Here is a 15,946-nt window from a genome sequence, read left to right on the forward strand (position 1 = left end):
GGTTATTTGAATGAATTTCATGTTGGCTTGGAGTTCATGTTGACAGAATGACACGGCGACCGTTAGGCCAAATATTCAATTTAAAAACAATTCGTGTTGACCATCTCTGTATCAAAATATATGCCTTGCATATATTGCAAGCAGAGAAGTATGCGTGTCAATTGTGCAAATAAAATTAGAGAGCCTTTTGAAAAAAACTTGTTAAATTTTACAATAGTTTTTGTTTTTTTTTGCGAAAATATAATTACAAAAATATCTACTTCATAATTTGACTTACTGTGAGTATTGATAACAATGAGTACATTTAATGAAGAGTAATTATTTTAATGGCAATAAATTAGGTAAATATGTTGATCAAATGTGGAAAGCAGAATATAACGTTTTTTTTTTATCTCTATTCAATGATTTCCATTGTTGCATATTATAAGTGCAGTGCACTAAATTTAAATTATATAATATTTGAAATTTAACATATCTACAGCAGTATTGTGTGGGTTGGCCTAGATTGTGTTTTACAACATGTAAATTAATATATAACTACGAAATTACAAATTTATTGAAGTGGCTTTAAGTTTTCGCGCCGCTGGCTTTGGTTGGGAATTAATCTTTAGAAAGCACCTGACTGTGGTATCAGGTAATGTCGTTTTGCTTTTATTTCATTTGCCAAAAACTACATGTCGACACCGGTCCAAGTGGCGTTGCATGTTTTCATTTAATTTGAAACATTTTCTTTGCCTAAATTACAAAACCATACTTATGTGTGTTTTTAAAAGTATAAGAGCCATTCCTCTTTCACACTGCCTGCATATGTATTCCTACACATAAGACTCAGAGCTCTTCTCGTTCGCTGGGCTTATCTTTTATCGGGGCCAAATGTCTGTCTCGCTTTCAGTTGTGGGCTGCTCGCCCACTTGGCCGCAGGCTAAAATTGGGTCCAAAAACGTTTTTGGGCCAACAAAAATGACTGTGCGGAAGAAGAAAGAACCGATTTCTTAGGCTAGCCGAAGATTACATTCCCTTGCAGATTAGAAAAGTCGACTAAAAAATTGAAGTTATGTATCAAAAAATTAGTTTAATAACACTTTGATTCGTACATCTTCACTTATTTAGCTAGGTTCGATTCCGATTGCAATTCCGGTTTATCCGATCCTCACTAGACAGGAACTTATCTTAATTATTTTGGGATTCTTCGGATCGAATCTGGCCTACAAAAAAAATGTACATATATTTCTATATACATCAAGATCAACTTACAGCCAAGATGCAAATGATGTTGAACGAAAATACAGACCTTATCGGGTCGGTGTGTGACACATCACTCCGAAATGCTCTCCACAAGGGTATTAGAGAGGTAACAAAAACATAGTCGGACGCACGCAGCGACAGTTTATTTCACACGCTCTGGCATTGCCAGAACACCAACACCACCCTAGACAGGATGGGGACCAGAACGAGGACTGGCAACCGACACAGGACCTGGCAATTTACAGTTATGCGGCCACGTGACTTACTAAATCAACTCGGGTCCTGTCGCTCGCCGGCTGTTTGAAGTTGAAGTTCGTTTGTGGCAACAAAAACATGATTCCAATTCTCGGGCAACGCCGGCGTCGTTGCGACGTTGCGACGTTGTGACGTCGGAAATGTCAGCTTGACAAATCGCGTGCTAAAATCTGGGAAATCTTTTCTTCTTTGCATTTTTTTTTTTTCAGTTTTGAATGTTTTTGAAAGCGTTGGATTTTATGTCTCCAAAGCTGCCGCAAGCCGCAGCGAACAATCGGAGTTTGGGGTTTGGGTGTGTGGGAGTTTGGGGGGTGTGTATGGGTGGAGCTGCCGTGTCTCATGTGTTGTTGTTGCTATTGTTGGGCTGTGTGTGTGTGTGTGCTTGTTGGCGCCTGTGCCACAAATGCCACACGGAATGCCGACGGCGCCTCTTTGGGTAATTTGTTGTGTTTGTCTTGCGCTCCCTTTTTCACTCCGCTGCCCCCGTGGGCTGCTGTGGCAAATTTTTTGATTAATCAAAGGACATTTCTTTTTTTGTGGATGCGTTAAAGAAGCTTGAATTAATGCAAAAATGATGAGTGGAAATTTGTCAAGCTTATTTACTTCCGTCACTTAATGGCCCAGCGGCACATTGACAGCGGCTGGACCCTAGCACAGTCTGTGGAATTTATCTTTGTTTGCTTTTCGCCTCTGCTTTTTTTTTATTATATATTTATATTATTTTTTGCGTTGGCCCAAAGCCATTTCATGCATAATTTTCGGGCCAACTCTCTGCTGGCAGATCCATTGGTGTTGGCTTTTATTTTTCCGCCATTTCTACCTGCGGCCATTGGCCCTTGCATATTTTAGCCGGATTTGTCATAATGTGTTGAATATTTATTTCGGAAGTGGGGCCGTCCAAGGCTGAACGAAGTGGTTGCGCCTTACCTGTAAAGTGTCTGGATTTTATTTACTAACGATTTTAGATCGATTTTTTTGTTCTCGTTTTTGTTGGGCTCTTTTATCAATTCACCATAAGCATGGTAAACGAATTAGTTTAGTCCACAAAGGAAATCTATGGCATAGGCTTCTTACGGTCCCTCGGTCCCTCCCTGGTTTGCTTCAGACGAGGGTAGAGACTTTTATTTTGTGCGTGTGCTGCCACTTAACAGACAGTAAAATAGCATAAGCTTAGCAGATAATAAAATAGCATAAGCTGCATATTTAAGTCCATAATTTTGTTAATTTATATAATTGATTGAAATTATTATTGGTGTTTTGCTTTTTAATAAATTTAAAAAACTTTATTATATATTAGTGAATCACATCATACCATAATTTATAATTTTTGAATATCATAATATCATAAATACATATTTAATGCAACCATATATATAAAGTACTTTTTATTTTATGTTTCTTCTGCTTCTTTTGCTTATTTTTTTCCCTAGAGGAACTATTAATAAATAAATAAACCTTTCAAATAAATCCCAAATATACATTTGATAATTGATTTTCCATCGTAGGCAGGCAATGAAATAATAATACAAAATGATAAAAAAAAGTAGCATTGCTTTGAAATTTATTTTTATTTCTCATACATTATATTTAATACAAATACATTAACATTTCACATTTAATAATTATGTTTACTTTTAGTTGACATTGATTGAGTGTCATTTATCTCTGTGTATCTGTATGAGTGTGTGTGTGTGTGTGTGCAAATACATTTATATGTACGTATGTGCATTTATATTTGTTAGATTTACATGTAGGTGATTTGCATATGTATGTGTAATTTGCGACTGATGCATGTTGCATATTCTTCAAATTAAATTTGTCATATTTTATTTTACGATTAATAGTTATATCCATCAATTTGTTTTTTTGTGCTCGTACACATTTTTGGCATTACATCAAAAGGAATTGCGTAAGCTAATTCGATTTTTGAACTACGCAAATACTTTGATATACGAATATTATTATATATATATATATATAAATATATATATTTAAATATGTATATACAAATTCAACTGTTAGCTTGTTAACTTTTGATTCGTGGCGAAGTTCGGGTGCTGAAAACTAAAACAGCTCATCGTTTTGGCTTAGAAATTAGGCTAAAATGAAGGCCACCAACAGGGACAGCTACTAACTCAGAGTGCAGTGCCAGCGCAGGAAGATTGTGATGCACACCAGCCAGAAGCCCAATGTGGCTGCAAAAAGAAATTGGACGAGAAATTAAAGAGACGTTCAATAGATGCCAATCAATGGAGGGGAGGGTGTTCTTTTACTAACCTGCTCGGGCGCTGGCACAGTTGCCATTCTCGGTCAGTCGCTGATTGTAGCCGCTATCCTTGAGCGCCAGTATTGTGGTACGCATCCAGCTTGTGCGCCGCAAGTGCGTCAGGCCCATGATATCAGAGCTGCAACGTAGCTCGAGCACCTCGCTTTTGCTAATGAATCGCTGGTCATCGATGTGGAGGCGCAGCTGCAGATTGCTGGCATATAGCGGAAATCCTTCGATGTTGCGTGTGATTTCATTGATTTGCGGTTGAAGGCTGGTCAGCGGTGCCTGCACAAAGAAATCATCGTTGCCCCAAAAACAAAAACGAAAACGACAACGAAATCGATAACGAAAATGGAAATGGAAACGAGAGGTGAGAATGTGCCGCAGAGCATTAAAACGATCGACCAGCATTTAGTGTGAAATGCTGCCGCATACATAGACGAACATTTATTGGACACCACATGCCGCATGCAATTTTCGATTTGCATTTATGCGTGCGGCGGCTTTACGGGTGGCATGAAATGGCCAAGGATATGCAAAGCAGCCACAAATATGAAATCATGTGGCGCAGAGCCTGACCGCAGCTATCTAATGTGCAACGGTACGTATGCGTAATGTGGCCAAATGTACTTACCGTTTTATTGTTGACGTACCACGTCAGCCTCGCCGCAGGACTCGACCATTCTGAACTGCAGTTGGCAAGCAGCGTATCGCGATATTTATATGCATGTCGAATTCCAGTGATGAATGGATCGAATTTTGGCAGTACTGCAAATGTGAAATGAAGTCTTTTTTGTCAGTTACTAACACATAAACAGTGGACAGCTGCACTTAATATCGATTAGTCGTCGTTTAAACATGTCAGTTGGTAGATGGAATATAAGGTCTTAAGGTTTATACTTTATAGCTACATATTTATTTTTATTTTATTATTTTGCTATTTTAATTAAGCTTTCATATTATGTATTGCGAATGTTTTATTGATGAACATAATTATGTAATATTTAATTATGTCTTTATGGATAATTTAAAAATAAACTACAAAATTATTGAAATATGAATTGTTTTTTTATTATTATTTGAGTGGGTATTTTAATCTAATTTTCAGATTCATGGAATAATATAATATAAAATAATATTTCAAAAGTTTATTTTAGCACTATCACAAAAGAGTTTAGTTTAAGTTCTTCAAAAGCTCTTATATCTATAAAGTAAGTCAATACTATATTATTTTGTTTTATTTTATTTTAATTAAATGTAATTTTGGCTGCAATGTGCAACCCAATACGAATACTGCAACTGAAACTGTAAAACTCCGTTAGCTGCTGGTTGAAAAAGTCTCGTTTACCTATTGTTGGCCGAACACCGAGCCGCCAAGGTAATTATCAACTCGCCAACAGTCTAAATATTTGTTTAAAGTGTTAATTAATCTTTACAAATAATTGCCCAGCACAAACTTTTTTGAAGAACGCAAGAATAATTTGCTTTATTGCGTCGACACACACACACACATACACAGAGAGTGGGCCAACACAAAGTATCCGTCACAATCCACAGCAACCAGAAACAACAACTGGCAGCCTTGAGCACGACCACAAAACACTGGGCACAACATAAACAACAACAACAACGACAACAACAACTTGGAACAAAAATCAACCAAGTTTGAGTTACAGTCAAATGTTGAATGCTGAATGCTTTTGTTGCTGTAAAATATGCTAAGGAGCCGGAGGCGTGGCTGTGGTGGGAATAGGAGTGGGCACAGGGAGCGCCATCAAATGTCAGGCAGTCAGCAGTACTATAAACTTTTTAATTGACTTAATACAAACCACTTTGGTGGAAAGTTTCTCTGACCTGTTTTCGAAGTAAGAACTTACTGAAGAGTGTTTTGCCAGCTATGAGTTGATGATTGCGGGCATGTTGTGCTGCTTTTAGACTAGCCGAACGTTACAGGTTGGCAGGAGTACAAGTGAACAGGTGAACAGGTGAACAGGAGTACAGGATGTACCGTTGTACCGTTGTACCGTTGTACCCGGCTCACCACCAGTGGGGCCTGTGGTAAACAGAGCTGTGACTGAATTTGGCAACAACACGCCGCATGCGGCGATACGAAAATTGTACGAAAACAAAGCAATCAACTCGGATAAATAAACCAAAAATACCAAAGTACCAAACCAGTAAAACACAAAATACAAACTGAAGCAACTCAAAATAAACAAAAAAAAAGAGAAAAAAAAAAATCAAAAACATCAACAAAACCAAAATAAAGAAAGGAAACAAACGACACCAAAGGCGGTTGGGGAAATTGTTCTGAATGCTAAACGAAGAAACCAGCCAGCAACAACACTTATACTGAAAGAAAAGCAGGAAGAGCTTTGAAAACAGGTGTAGAAATCACTTTTGGGGTGCAAGTCCAGAGTCCGATGCGAAAACTCTGCAAAACTGATGACCCCATATTAAAAAGTCAAAAGTATGTGGTTGTGTATGAATAAAGAGCGCGGCTTGACCTTTAAATATATATGTATTTGTAGTATGGCAAATCCCTAAAGTAATTAGGTGTGTTGCTGTGTGTGCATAGAGCGGCCTCTCTTTTGTGGACACAGATCACATCCGGAGCCAAAACTTTGGAAAGTAAATCAGTGCGGCAACACATGGCACGCAACTAAGCGGAAAAATATTTGCACTGCAAAGTTTTAACACCAACCACCCCAACGAATAGCGCATCATCAAAGAGCAGCAAGGTGATTGCCGTTAGAAAAGCAAGGACATCGTACCTGTTAACTATACCCTCATCCTTCGCCCCGCGCCCCACTCGACTGTTATAACCACTTTTGCTGCTGATTTGTCAAAGTTTTTCAGGTTGGCGATGGCACTTCGGTGTCGAAATTCCCAAGTTGATTGTTGGTCTGTCAACAGCTTCTTCGCCATTGAAACAAAACACTGGCTACAAGCCACTGCACTACACTACACTACACTATACAACACAACACTCTTCCACTCTACACTGCACTACAGAATATGACACAAGACTACACCACACTAGAGAACAGGGCAGGGCATTAAATTGAAGCTACGTGCTGCACCGGACATGGTACATATTCTCTTATGCAACACTTTAGGGCGGTAGAGGTGGTCGGTCAGTCGGTGGAGAGGGGTTTTGATAACGGTCCTTAAACTTTGTCAGCAGCTCGTTGATGAAGTTTGATGCCAACGTTGGCTTGCTTGGCTCTTATATGCGGTAATGTTTGCTCCTCATTTTATATATGGCTTGGATTGTCCATTTTATGGCAATACACACACAAACACAAGCAAAAAAAAAAAACAAAAAACAAAATATTTTTATACATGTTATATGTGTAAAATTAAAGTGGCCAAGTGAAGGTGGCATATGTGAAAAATGAGTCGTAAAATGTTTCAAATTTAGTTATTTTTGTTATGTGGCAGTCAGACGATGACTTTCTTGTTGGTTCTTGAAAAATTCTTTATGTATTAAAGAGTGTGTATGATATATGTCCAATTTGAAAGTAAATTGAATATTGTAAATATTTTCAGATGTGCATATTGTATTTCTAAGAGTTTAAGTTCAAAGGAATCACAGATTGTAAGAGTGATCAAGTTGGATGTCTTCATTTATTGACATTTGTAAATATTCTCTCTAGCTTTATTTTTACACTTATATGTATTTTAATATCAGCTTTAGAAAGGTCACTTTTTGGAAATTTTTGTGACTCTTGCATAATGTTAGTATCGTCTATTGGAAATTGATAATTATGAACTCAGCACAAAGTAAGATATTTTAGAGCCTTATAGACTTTGCTAGGCTTAATAACAACAAATATATATTCGTATATATAATATACTATGGAAACATTTTATTTGAAAACTGAATTATGAATGTTTTTGCAATATAATACAGCTTCTGAGATGTAGATATACACACTTGACACACTTTATTTCATAATTATAAGCAGCGTCCTTTATCAAAGCAAAATGTCGCTCTCAGGTGAAAACAATCCCAAGTTATGAGCTTTGATAAAGTCAAAATGCCGTTTGAATCTAATCTAGTCGTTTTTATTTGCATGTTGAACAAGTTAAAAGCAGCTTACTAGCATACCTAAGTACAATAGATAAAATTCAAATTGACATGCAAATAGCGCAGACAACAGAGTGGCGACAAGCAGTGGAGTCGATGGAAGGCGGGGCTGCCCAAGCAAATACCCAAACATCCAAAACATCCAATTAAAGGCGAAATTCAAATACGAAAATGCGAATTCAAATTTGATTGTTACGCGTAAACAAATGCTTAAGTGCGCATTATGCAAATCAATACTCTTAAAGTAGCGACAATAAATAAAACTGAACCCCCTCTCATATACCCATTCCAAATCCGCCTCACCCCAAATCATCCTACGTAACGCTGCTGAAGTACCAAACAAATCGCTGAGCAGGAAAATTGCGACAAATAAATCATTTTGAGCCGCATCTCGCGTATACGCCGCGTGCAACAAAAGACATAAGCAGGCCATTTTCATTTGCGTCAAATGACATTGGGCCCAGCATCAATTGATTTGAATTTCAAAGCCGGAGTCGTAGCCGTAGTCGGAGCCACAGCCACTCCTGGCCACAATCAGCACCGCTGCTTTTGGCACACAACCACAACGGCGGCAGCGTTTTCATGTACGTTGCCAATCAAAGCGAGCGCGAGAGTTCAAAATGGCGGCCATCATTGGCCCTGTGGCGTTGACGTTAACAAACCCATAACTACACGTCCCCAGAACCCTAAAAACGAGTAACCCATTGTTGTTGTCCTTGTTGTCGCTGTTGTTGTTTGTCTTGTTGTTGTTATTGTTGTTGTCGTTTGAGTTATCCCTGTTGTCTAGCGTCCGCGTGCACGTGACAACAACTCTGCCTGCTTTTGCGGGCTGGATTATAAATTGATTCGTACGCAGCTTACAATTGAGTTGAATTTGTACGCTAGCTACACTAAGAAAAACCTTTTTTAAATTCTATATCATAATCATATTCAGATATGAATAATGTATTTATAAAAGTATAAGTTGCTGTGCTCATTGCTTGTAAGATTGATAAGGTTGGTTGGGTCAGGTCAGCTCATAGTTGTCTAAAAACAATACTTCTTTGCTTTTCTACTTTTTGGAAATATATTTATGATTATTTTAAGAAATTTATTGCGTAGAAATGATGTTAACAAATCAAAAATCTATATGGTTTCTGTGGTTTCGAACTCCACAGCTGACTTGACGAACACAGTGAATCACTCGCGAGGGAATTCCAAATATATCAGAGTATATAAGAAATAAAAATTATTTGATCTGTAGCTAGGGAAAAACTTATTGAACAAAGAAGCTTGCCTTTCTACTTTTTAGAAATATATTTATTATTTTTTGTTTCTGAAATATATAGCATAGAAATGCTGTCTAGAAATTAGTCAGATTTCCGGTTTTTGATATGTCTTTTATTTTGTATGATTTCCATCTTTTTTTGAGGTCTTTTTTTTTATGAGTGTAGGCAGGTGGTGTGCGGCTTGTACGTGGGTTCGCGAGGCTGGTGAAGGCATCGTCGGTCAGGATTTATTAACAATCATTACTCATACAAATGGCTGAAGCGTGTCACAATTTTGCTGCGCTTAAGCGGCATCCTTTTGAACTGTGTAGGCGCCTACTCGACGACCGCGACTACTGTCTGCCACATGATAAATGAAGAGGATCTGAGCTATCTAACCCCCTCCCCCTTTCTCCAGCCGCTGGCGGCGAACCGTGCAAAGACCATTTATAATTTTATTAAGTGTTTGCAAAATTGCACATAATTTGTTGTCTCTCCGCTGTGTGTGTATGGAACACACACACACACACAAATAAATCATGCAAGTAAACAGCAAGCATTACAAGCGAGTGGAGTGGAAGCCCTGTGGGTTATTTGGGGACGTCTACTTACCGCCAACGGTCATATTGGCTGCTTTATCGATCAGCTTGAACTCGGGCGCATCGCCGGACACCTCGCAGCGGTATTGGCCCGATGAGTGCACATTCAGCTTCTCCAGCTCCACGTTGCAGATGAATTGATTGCAATGCGACGAGCCTTCGGCAATGGTGACACCTTTGACGGGAAACCAATTTGTTGTCGGCGGCGTTAGCGGCGAATATCTGCAAATATATACACACACACAAACATATATATATATATATATAAATATAGTTAGAAGAGTGTGTGAGAGAGAGAGAGAAAGAGAGCGGCTTGAAGTTCGAGTGCTGCGCAAAAACCGAATCCATGAAATATTTATGAGCGCATGCAAAAAGGTTTCGCGATTTTCCTGCATTTGCCCTAACGTTTCGCAAATGGTGTCCAAAAACAAATCCATCGATTTGTTGCCGCACCTCACGATTTGTTCTGTATCTTTTTTATTCCATTTCTACATTTTTTTTTGTTATGAATAAGGCGGATATTATGCCGTTTTCAATGGCTGGCGTTGTGCTTCAGGCTTAGCGCTTTTCAATAGCTCCAATTTCGAAATAAGAATCACAAAAAGAAAAAAAATACAATAAAATTCAAATTGCATACAATAACTGCGGCGAAAACAACAATCTGTGAATAAATTTTTAAAATGAAAGAACTGGAAAGTTTTAGATATTCTCGATTTAAATAATAATAATAATATTTTGCAGTTGAGTCATTTGTGCGCATATTTTTTATCAATAATCACAATTTTAATGTTTTTAATGACAAATAATGACAGATTCTTCCTATCATTATTTGTTGAAGAAATTCAGTATTTCGTACATTTCTGAAAATATGCGATTTTTTAAATTAATTTATATATTACAAATAGCTTAACAGTTTTAAAAACGAAATTAAAAATTTTAAATTAAAATTAAAGTTACAACAAAATTATAAAAATTCAAAATGACAAATAAAAAAGCATAAAATAAAATAAATGTGATGGTATTTAAAATGTTAAGTTAACACTTATTGCAAGAATTGCTAAGTCATCTTATAATGTAGCAATCCAGCAAGTTAACCAATTAGACCGATGCACCAGAAGCATAACTTTTCTTTTCGGTACTAAGTGTCAAAAACAAATGCCAGTTAATGACAATGGCAATAAAAATCGGCAGTGGTTGGCTTAGATTTGATTGTGCTGCCATTGGCCCACATATGTTACATAACCAATTGGCTTAAGAAGGCTTTAAATTCAATGGTAAAACTGTAAAAAAAAAAATATTGAATATTTGTCGTGTACGAAACAAGGCAAAAATTTTGCGCACCATTAAGCCCGACCTTTGCCCGACAATTAAGCCAGTTAAATAAAAAGTGCGCTTTTCACGTATTTGAACATGACCTGTATATGGGCCATGAATGACGGCGATGGGATTGCGGGTGTTGTATTGTGCTGTCCTGTGCTGTACTGTGCTGTACTGTCGAAATGGCAGCGCCACCTGAGCGACATTTCTGGCGTCCATAAAAATCCATTTCAATTAAGCATTTAAATTAGTCGCGGCACTTTCAGGACGAACGCGTATACAGCCAGCTCCTCCTCTCTCCATTACTTCACCTCCACTCTCTTAGCTGGCATTACTTTGTTGCGGACAGTGTTACAATTTCATGACGTTTTCAATTTGCACCATAAAATCTACATGAATGCGCCGGCACATTCGCCGACTATTTTATTATTTCGAGCCAGAGCCGAAAATATTTTTATGGCTGCTTTTATTTGTTTTACAGCCACGCCAATGCCGATGCTAACGGGAAACTTTCATACATACCTGAAAAACTCCATTCCATCCTTGTACCATTTGACTGAGTTGAGTGTCCGATTGCCCATCTCATAGCCGCAGAACAGTTTGGCCTTTTGTGTGACATCGATAATGCGCGGGACGGAGAGGCTCGATAAATGCAGGGCCCCAATGGGCTGAATGGCTGCAATGAAATGCGCACAGTTATTGCGGTTATTTGTCAATTGGCTGTTGATAGTCGCCCGTTATCTTCACAATTCTTAAATGCATATTAATGACATTAAAAGCTCAGATATATCATCATCTTCAAGCCCTTTATTGAAACAATTATGTTACTTCAAAATGCATGAGATGTATGTCTCGACCTGTTTTACTGGCTTCAATCATTTTTTACAAGGCTTGATTGTTTCGGTTAGTTTTTAATTTGTAATTGAACAATCGTGTATTAAGAGATTTTACCATGGGAAGACCCATTGTTTGCATTCCACGACTATTCACAGCACTTTTCACACTATTCTTTTATTAAAAGCTTAGATACTTGATCAGCTTTAAGCCTTTTTTTGCAATAAAAAAGTTGTAAATTTAAAAATCAGGATATGTGTGACTTGGTCTTTTTAAGACATTTTAAATAGCGCAAAGATAAAGTGGAGAATGCCCTCAAAATTATTCAATAAACACTTATTAATAATAAAGTAAATAATCTTGTACTAAGAGATTTTGATTGGGAAGAAAATATATACGATTCTACAGAGCATTTTATACACTAAACTAAATTATTTTTGACTATATTTAATTCAACATTTTACTGTATATTTTTCAATGCAATTCTTATGTGAAAATATAGTGGCGTGGGTGATTAAAATGGTAATTTAAAATATTGATTGTTTTTCGTCAAAATGTTTTCTGCTTCAATGTAAAATTTATGATTGAAAATGAATTCATACCGCATTATATTAATCGAATGTATTTAGATTATAAAAAAACCCTACTATTTTAGCAATTGATTTGGCTGCGATGTATCTTTGTCATATTTAAAGATATCTACAACTAATTCAAATAATTAGCACCGATTTACAACATTATTGCTAAGAACATATTTACATTATTACATTCTCCAGCTATTAAAGCGGAGTAATTTATCAATCAGACCCACTGTTATTAATTCATTTCATTTTGTAAATGTATACTCTGAAATCTGCGGATCCGTTCATGGCTTTGACCCTGCTTAAGGGTCAACTTTATTAACAAGGTTTTTCATTTACAAAATGCTCCCTTTTTCGCACATTTTTTTATTGCATTTCAGCCAGCTTCGCAAATGCAGGTCATGAATCAAAGGACAGTCGCCGCAGTGAACGTGGGTCTTAATTAAGTTTATTTTACTTGGGTTGATAATAAAAATTACTGAAATGGGAGGGGTCAAGGGCGAATGAAGAAGCTGAGAGTGCTGACTGTGTGCTTGTCGTATTGTAATTATTATTGTTGGTGTTGTTATTGTTGCATGTTTTATATCTGAACTATGAACTTTTGCAAACCGACAAAATAATTAGCCAACTCTATCGCAGTTCCTCATATTGCATATCTCACTATCTGTCCTTCTCTCTCCCTCTCTCTCTCTTCCTCTCTTGCATTCCGTGCGTTTGTCTCCTGTGCAGCGAGCGGAAGCAACAGTTTTTCATTTGTTTATGTGTCCGAGTTCCGTGGCAGGACCGGATTTAATGGTCCTGTCCAACGGCTTGAACGAAGACTAATTACAACGAACAACAGACAAACAAAAATGAACTTATGTGCTCCATAAATTAGCACCGTAGTGGAACTTATTCCGGAAGCGTATCTTTCATAACATTAATTAATTCGAATTCATGATAATTCGCTCATCAACTTTGGGTAATTGCTTACAATAGTAATTGAAAGCCGATAACCTGCTGGAAATTAGCTATGATCTTTAATGCAAATACAGTTTCTACATGTCATCTATTCGATTTGTAAGTGCAAATAAATTGACTGCGGTGATCAGAAATAAATAGTTTTTCCACGAAAATATTTAACTATTCATTTTAAGTCTATTAAATACAATTGTAATCGCACTTTAATTGGATGAGTATATAAATAAGAGGATGTTTCAATTACATTTTTTTTTTATATATAGTTTAACTTAGTAAAATTAATACAATACAATATTTTGTGATTTCAGAATTCTGATGTTAGCTGTGCAAAAAACATTGACAATCAATACGGTAAGTAATCAAATATGTAAATTGAAGTGCTTATGATAAATATTATAATGAGGACACGTGTATGAACATTTAAGCATTAAATACCCTTTTTTTTCTTGCATTTATTTGTTTACAATTTGGTTTTGTTTGCATGTAAAATTAAGTACAAATGACATGGGCAAATAAGTATTTGGTTTTTGTGTATATATTTTTTTTTGGTTTACTGTTGGGCTGACACAACATTAACATGGCTTTAATATTTATGCTTTCATAAATAGCTAAAATCCTTGCAAGCTTAAAGTAATTTGCCATACAGAAAGTTAGTCGACAAATTGCTTTATGCCAGCGTTCTCGACACACATTACTCATAATGACGAGCAAAAAATTCGATTAGCTTAGAAAGCAATTAACATGCTAAGCACACACAGATAGGCAGACACACACACACACTCACATATATATATATATATATACATATATATATATGCAAAGAAATTAAAAAGGATTTCTCGACCAAATGACGTGGGCAAACAGCCAACAGCCAACAGCCGCAAATATGTAACATGCTCAAGCCCAAATCTGGCTTAAGCCCAATGCTTTGGCCAAGTCGTGCGTTTGTTTTTGGCTTTCTTATGGCAACGCTCACGCTGACGGATTGTCGGTCAGTTAATATCACTCAGGCATGAGAGTTGCCCTGGCCACGACCAACTGACAGATAGATAGCTGACCATGTGAGCGAGCCGGCGATGAGTTGGCCAAATGCCCAGTTGTTGTTGTTGGCCATAAGATAATGAATGCGTTGACGTTCAAGCATTTAATGTGCCGAAACAATGATGAATTAGTGACGAGACAGAAATTTCTCAAGCGCAAAATAATGAGGCGTTTGCTTGTTTGCCCTTGCCGACTCCCCCTAACCCAGCCGTCAATCCCTCGCCCTCATCCAACCGCTGTCTACAGTTACAATCATGGCCCAAATTCACAGTGCGGACAATTTGCTTTGAATTTAGTTGATTGCCGGACGGAATTTGGCGCCATTTGAGCTCCATGCGTGTGTATGTGTGTGTGTGGGCGTGTGTGTGTGTGTGTGTGTATATATATGCGTGTCTTCGTCAAGCGGTGCATTAAATTCAGAAAAAGCGGCAGCAGAAGCATCATGTTTGGAATTTTCGATTAAAGAAAACAGCCCGACGAAACATTTTTGTATTTAAATTTGTACGTCAAGTGGTTCAAGCGTATTCTATATACACTTTTATCGTATAACTCGGGACTAGGTATCAGTTTCAAAACTGTATCCCCACATGTGCCGCCTGAGAAGTGAATTTGTCTTTGTCATCGCCTTTGACATTGACATGTGGTTCACTTCATGTCCCGCCCATCGGCTTGCTTTCTGTTCAGAAGGAAGGGGGGTGTGTTATGTTCATTTCCTCAAAGGTTGTGTGTTCTGAGATTATAGTTAAAGTTGCTAGTTCCTATGTCTACGAATGGATGTTTGCGTACCTGTTGATACTCTTATCTATGGCAACCATTGTATATTGGGCCTGTGGACGTGTATTTTATTAGATTATCATTTAATTAAAAATACAAAAATTAAATTTGTTTTTGTATGTTAATGTGTAATTCTTATTTCAAATATTACATTATTACTTTGTTTAGTGTTCAGGCTTGCGCGTCCTTTTATTTCTGTTGGTTATTGTTTTAATTAGATATGTGATTATTTAAAATATGTAGATTGTATTCCAGTAACTTTAAATATATTTATTATTATTACTTTTTTTTCATATATTTTTTTTTAATCTACATACAATGTGTAAGCTTAAAGAAACTGAGGGCATCTAAAAATCTTGCGAATAGTTTGTGCTTTATTCATATCCCCATATTCCTTCGATGCTTCACTAACGCCCAACTTAAGTCGTGCATGTTATTGTATGAAAAATGACGCACATTTCATCATGCAAACATATACATACAAATATAAACACACAAATGTGTACCTTGTGTGTCAGTATTCACTTTACTTTTGTTTCGGGCCACATATTTTCTGAAACATTTTCAGTAGCTTTGTGGGCAAATTCATCATTGTTTTTCTTGCTCTTACTGAATGTTTGGTAGTTTTTTCACCGCAGAGTTAAAGTATAACTTTAAGGAACCAAGAAACCAATACAAAAGTTAGCTGTGGATATGTTGCGTGTGAGATTTGCGCACTCATCACAAGTTTT

At 37.0% G+C, this 15,946-nt stretch overlaps 1 protein-coding gene across 2 annotated transcripts in view; it reads right to left on the minus strand.

Moving 5' to 3' along the window:
• Positions 1-3,518: 3,518 nt before the first annotated feature.
• LOC6563932 overlaps positions 3,519-15,946 on the minus strand; it is a 36,516-nt gene continuing 24,088 nt past the window's right edge. For both annotated transcript variants that reach the window (XM_043214846.1, XM_032737369.2), the window contains exons 3-7: positions 11,548-11,701; positions 9,722-9,930; positions 4,404-4,537; positions 3,778-4,054; positions 3,519-3,695 (exon numbers count right to left, since the gene is read on the minus strand). In XM_043214846.1, the coding sequence (XP_043070781.1) occupies positions 3,631-3,695; positions 3,778-4,054; positions 4,404-4,537; positions 9,722-9,930; positions 11,548-11,701 (839 nt within the window). In that variant the 3' untranslated portion in view covers positions 3,519-3,630. The remainder of the gene's footprint in view (positions 3,696-3,777; positions 4,055-4,403; positions 4,538-9,721; positions 9,931-11,547; positions 11,702-15,946) is intronic.

This window comes from Drosophila grimshawi, unplaced genomic scaffold (genome assembly GCF_018153295.1).
Source record: "Drosophila grimshawi isolate 15287-2541.00 unplaced genomic scaffold, ASM1815329v1 contig_311, whole genome shotgun sequence".
Classification (NCBI taxonomy): Eukaryota; Metazoa; Arthropoda; class Insecta; order Diptera; family Drosophilidae; genus Drosophila; species Drosophila grimshawi.